General features: G+C 36.2%; 1 protein-coding gene across 2 annotated transcripts in view; it reads left to right on the top strand.

Moving 5' to 3' along the window:
* LOC116102688 (nuclear pore complex protein Nup98-Nup96) overlaps positions 1-6000 on the top strand; it is a 77605-nt gene that overhangs the window by 37157 nt on the left and 34448 nt on the right. For both annotated transcript variants that reach the window (XM_031387654.1, XM_031387655.1), the window contains exon 11: positions 2285-2425. In XM_031387654.1, the coding sequence (XP_031243514.1) occupies positions 2285-2425 (141 nt within the window). The remainder of the gene's footprint in view (positions 1-2284; positions 2426-6000) is intronic.

The raw sequence follows: 6000 nt of genomic DNA, 5'->3' as shown, positions 1-6000 counted from the left end.
CTGGCCTCGAACTCAGAAATCCACCTGCCTCCGCCTCCCAAGTGCTGGGATTAAAGGCGTGCGCCACCGCTGCCCGGCAATAGATTAACTTTTAATATTTGGCCTTGACAATTATTGTTCCTAGGCTACAGATTACATTTTTGTTACACTGTATTCTTTATTTAGGCTTTGTCCATGTAAATAAATTAAAAGACAAATTTAGAGAACTTTATACCTCTAATCTTTGTAGCAATAGATCATATATGGAGATTAGGATTATAAGAGTTATCAAACATCATAAAGATTCCATGGCTATTTATTAATAAATATAAAGATGTTGAGCTTTAAGTACTTGTTCTGAAGTTTGAACTTTGAATTTCACAGTATTATCTGTAAACTAACACTATGGAGCTTTATACTACTTGTGGGGAGAGCATGAGTTAAATTGGTGTCATTTGCAGTTTCCCTTTTTGAGTGATGGTGATTCGTTCTCACTCAATAGAAGTAAATTTTTCTAACACATTGGCCTTTGAGTACTTTTTGAGTAGTTTGGCTATACAGACACTAACTATATAAGTAAATAAGGGTTGATTTCTGTTGTCTTTGTGTGTGTGTGTGTGTGTGTGTGTATACATATGTATATGTATACTTCTATTTAGGGGACTAGTCTTTAAGAAGAATTTGATTCCTAAGACATACAGATATAAAATAATAATTAGAAAATAATTTCTCTGCTACATTAAAATTTTTTAAGGTGTTGTATGTAGCTTTATGTGTATGAGTGTTTTGCTTGCTTGTATGTATGTGCACTATGTTCATGCCTACTGCCTGTTAAGTCAGAAAGAGGGCTTCATATTTCCTGGACCTGGACTATTTCCAGCCACCATGAAGGTGCTGGAATCAAGTGTGGATTTCCTGCAAGAGCAACAGGTGCTCTTAACTACTTAGTCATCTCTTTTATCTCACCCTGCTTTTTTTTCCTTTCTTTTTTTATTTATTTATTTTTTATTTTTTTAAAGATAAATTCTTTTTTATATATAATTTATTTTGATACCTTTTTTTAAAAAAGATTTATGTATTTGTTTATTTATTTATTTATTTTATGTGTATGGTATACTGTAGCTGTACAGATGGCCGTGAGCCATCATGTGGCTGCTGGGAATTGAACTCAGGACCTCTGTTTGCTCAGGCCCGACTTGCTCCAGCGTAATACACTATAGCTGTCTTCAGACACACCAGAAGAGGGCGTCAGATCTCATCATGGATGGTTGTGAGCCACCATGTGGTTGCTGGGATCTGAACTCAGGACCTTCAAGAAAAGCAGTCAGTGCTCTTACCTGCTAAGCCATCTCACCAGCCCCCCCCCTTTCTTTCTTCGTTCGTTTTGTTTTGTTTTTCGAGACAGGGTTTCTCTGTATAGCCCTGGCTGACCTGGAACTCACTCTGTAGACCAGGCTGGCCTTGAACTCAGAAATTCGCCTGCCTCTGCTTCCCAAGTGCTGGATTAAAGGCGTGTGCCACCACTGACCAGCAGAAGAAGGAGTTCTTATTCCAATCACTCTAGTTTGGTATAGAACTTCAGTATGTTTAATTCTTACATCATGAGTAATTTGGCCTTTTGAAAAAGAAGTTTATTTAAAGATGTTTTCAGCAGACGTTATATTTAAAAGTATTATTATTTTTTTTAACCATTCAAAGAAGGTAATTTGGTTCCTTGTAGTTTGGCTTATGCTAGTTTAAAAATACTGGTATTGGGGCTGGAGAGATGGGCTAGTGGTTAGGAGCACTAGCTACCCTTCCAGAAGTCCTGAATTTGATTTCCAATATCCACATGGCAGCTCTCAACTATCTATAACTCTAGTCCTAGGAGTTTTGATACCTTCTTTTGGCTTCCATAAGTAGACATAGATGGCAGGCAAAATGCACATACATATATAATTTATTTTTTTTTTAAGTTGACATGATCGAGTCGACTAGGTATTTCAATTTATAAATACTGAAATATACAGGGAATTATTTTTTTAATTCTTTCAAAGTTGTTTTTACTATAGAGTAGTAGTATGCCTTGTTTATTTAGTCAGACATAGCTATCTTTTGTTGTAGTTCAGGAAACTAATGCAGTGAAAGATGTTTTTTGCTTCTGCTGTACCCAGCCTGGTGCCTAGAATTTATCACATTAGCTCTTTTCCTGATATGACTGGTCATGATGAAGCTTCCAAATGTGTTATATCTTTAAGTAACTGACCTCTGGCACAATAGTCAAAGGATCTTCTGTGGCACTTGTTCTTTCCTCTTGTCTCCATAGCTCTTGGTGCTGGACAGGCATCTTTGTTTGGAAACAACCAACCTAAGATTGGAGGGCCTCTTGGTACAGGAGCCTTTGGGGCCCCTGGATTTAATACTTCGACAGCCATTTTGGGCTTTGGCGCCCCCCAGGCCCCAGTAGGTAAGTGTCAGTCACTTTAGAAAGCTTTACAGTTTATTTCTTGCTAATATTTAGTTTGCTGGCTTGATTTTCTACTGTCCCATTCCTACTAAAGCAGTGTGCATATATGTACATCATTAAACAGCCATGTACTATAGAAGGACTTAGATTCTAGCCTTTATCTCCTCATTCCTAGGCTTGGTCTCCCTTAGAAAATATTTTTGTTGTTATTTTAAATTTATCTAGCATATGATGAAGTTTGTTTCACTAAGTATTGTACTAATATTATTGTTTCATTTTAACATAAATAAATTTAACTTGTTACAGTACAGGATTCAGTTCACTTATGTTCTATTTTCTTTATTCCCCGGTGTTAATAAGTTTTTACTTCTGCTAAAATATCTTACGTACTTCATTCATGTTTTAAATTAAAATATATTTAAACTATACCTCTGGAAATAAAAGCTTAGTATTACCTGGCATTTATAGGGTGTTGGAAAGAAATGGGATTTTGTTGTTTTTTAAGGTTTTATAATTTTATTTTATGTAGATGAATGTGCACTTTGTTTGTACCTGGTGCTTGTGGAATCCAGAAGAGGGCATACAATTCTTTGTTACTGGAGATAATTGTGAGCTTCCTTGTGGGTGCTGAGGACCATACCTGAGTCCTATGCAGTTGACAGCCAGTGCTCCTCACAACTGAACTGTCTCTTCTGCCTCAGAAATGAGATTTTTATTTTGCTGTTGGTTTTTTGTCTTGTTTTGTTTTTGAAAGGGCTTTTCTGTGTAGCCCTGGCTGTCCTGGAACTTACTCTGTAGACTAGAGCCTTGGAACTTAGAAATCCATTTGCTCCTACCTCTGGGTGCCAGGATTAAAGGTGTGTGCCATCATGCCCAGGCAGAAATGAGGTTTTATATGACTAATTCATGAGGTGTTGTCACAATGCTGTACTAATATTTGAGATCATTATACATTTAAGCTGTGTTTCTTTATACTAAGTCTGTCAACTAGGTGATAATAATGTTTCTTGAATTTCCTCTATTAGTGGGCTATCAGTGTCTTTCCTTAGTCTTCTCTTTTCCCTTCCTACTTTTCATGGTTTTAGATATTAGTTTATGTGTATGAGTATTTTGCTTGCACGTATGTAAGTGCACAAAGTGCATACCAGGTGCACAGGGAGACCAGAAGAGAATCTGATCCCCTGGCACTGGATTTATGGACAGTTTTAAATCTTCATGTGGTGTTGGGAATTGAAAGTGGATCCTCTCTCTCTCTCTGCAAGAGCAACAAGTGTTCTTAACTGCTGAACCAACTCTCCAACTCCCTATCTTCATAATCTTATATTGATAGTTGATGTGACATGACTTTTTACTGCACCCACTTGGCACTTGGGGGCACCAGGATCAAGAATTCAAGGTATTTCTCAGCTGCATAGCAAATTCAGAGCCAACCTCAGCTACCACAGGTCCCTATCTCAAAAGAACAAATAAAAAGAACCCCCAAGATTTCTTTTAATGTTTTTCTTTTCAGGCATATATTTTTAGACACTGATTTTTCTTGAAACTCTGGGTTTGATAATTGATACTAAAACTTTCAGATATCTTTGATTCTTTAATTTATTAGGATTGTTTTAATTTTAATCCTGCTTTGTGAACTTTTCCATTCATATTTTAAAATAAAATAATTAAAATCTCACTGGCCACTGTTTGTATTTACCAGCATCTTTTATTTTGTACTTTATAGTCTTAAAAATAAATAATTAAAAGTTCTCTAAATGTTGGAATATGAATTCTCAGTTTGTGGATGATTCCATTTTTCTCAATAGTTGCTTTTGTTCTTTACAAGGGCTCATTTAGTTTTCATGCTCTGTGGTAACAGGGCATTACAGCTTATCAGTTGAGTGTCAGGGAAGTTAGGAGAATGACACTGGATAGTTTAATAAGCAGACTTTTTTTTTTTTAGATTTATTTATTTTTATATGTAAGTACACTGTAGCTGTCTTCAGACACCAGAAGAGGGAGTCAGATTCACAAAGTCTTTTTTTCTTTTTTTTCTTTTTTGGTTTTTTTCAAGACAGGGCACAAAGTCTTAATTAAAAAGTGCTAGACTTATAATCAACCATTATTGGGCAGAAGTCTTATCCTCAAATGTATCATGATGGCATCCCAATATGTTATTCAGGATCAGTGTCTTCATTTTGTTCATTATTACTTAAACTTTTCTCTTTATAAATTCTATTAAAGGATTGCTTCTTTTTACCCCCTAACTCCAAACAGAATTGGTGTGCTAGAACTGTTTTTCCCAGTATGGCAGACAAAGGCAGGCAGCTCTCTAGGTTGAAGGCCAGGACAACCAGAGCTATACAGAGAAACCCTGTGTCAGAAAAAAAGAAGAGAGGGAGAGGAGAAAAGAAAGAACATTAGTCTCTGTCATTAGAAAGACTTGATTAATTTCTTTGATTTGGTCATAATTTAATTCTTTGATATGTTTTCCAAATGTTATGACTAGAATATCAATAGTTTCATTAGTGATCTCTTAATTTTTGCTCACATGTCAGCTCTCTTATCTGTATCTTCAAAAAAAATTTTTAGATTATTTTATGTGTATGAGTGTTTGGGATGCATTTATGTCTGCTACCTGCAAAGGCCAGAAGAGGATGTTAGTTTCCTTGGAACTGGATTACAGATAGTTGTTGATTCACCATGTGGATGCCGGAAACTGAACTCAGAACTTCTGTAAGAGTAACAAGTGCTCTTAACCATTGAGCCATACTCTCCATACATAACTTTTATTTAAGACCTTCTTTTAAGTATGTGTATGTGTGTCTATCTCTGTGTATGCTAAGTGTGAGTATTGAAGTAGGCTAGAGGCATCAAACCTCTGGATCGAAAGTTACAGGAAGGTTACAGATACTTGTGAACTGCCCAGTGTAAGTGCTAGGAATTGAACTGTGGTTCTCTGGAAAACCGACATATGCTCTTTACCATCTTTCTAGACCTAAATCTTTTTTTGATACAGAGAAATTTTTGTATTTGCAATTTAAAACAAAATTTCCTAAATATGCTTGGGTTTGCTAAAGACTTTTAATTTTTATTATGTATGTAGTAGGTATTTTGCTTGTATCATACACCTCCTCCCAGATACCTTCAAACTGTAGTTACATATTGCTGTGAGCCACTACAGTTATGGTTGAGTCTCCTGGAAACTCAGGGGAAAAGCCAGTTCTCCTAACTCCTGTTCTCTCTCTCAGATACAAGTCCACTCAGTGTGTCCTGTAGGTCAGCTTTCAGAGGTCAGTTTTTTTTTTTTTTTAAGGAATAAGTGATTGTCACGTAACAAAATCATGAAGAAAGATACAGAGTTCTTAGGCAAGGGTCTCTAGTGTTTGCCTCACATGTAAGAGGCCCTAGGTTCGATCCTTAGTACCAAAGCAAAAACGTTTGTTATTTCTGAAACTTCTTAGTCTTTGTTTATTATGATACCATGTATCAGAAGGTAACTTGTATATATGTTCTGGACTAGCCTTGAACTCACCCCTCCTTTTTCTTTAGCCTTCCAAGGAGCTGGAATTACAGACATGTGCCACCATGGCTGA

Source organism: Mastomys coucha, unplaced genomic scaffold (genome assembly GCF_008632895.1).
Source record: "Mastomys coucha isolate ucsf_1 unplaced genomic scaffold, UCSF_Mcou_1 pScaffold21, whole genome shotgun sequence".
Taxonomy (NCBI): domain Eukaryota; kingdom Metazoa; phylum Chordata; class Mammalia; order Rodentia; family Muridae; genus Mastomys; species Mastomys coucha.
Note: the sequence above shows the minus strand (reverse complement) of the source record. Positions and strands in the feature narration are given on the sequence as shown.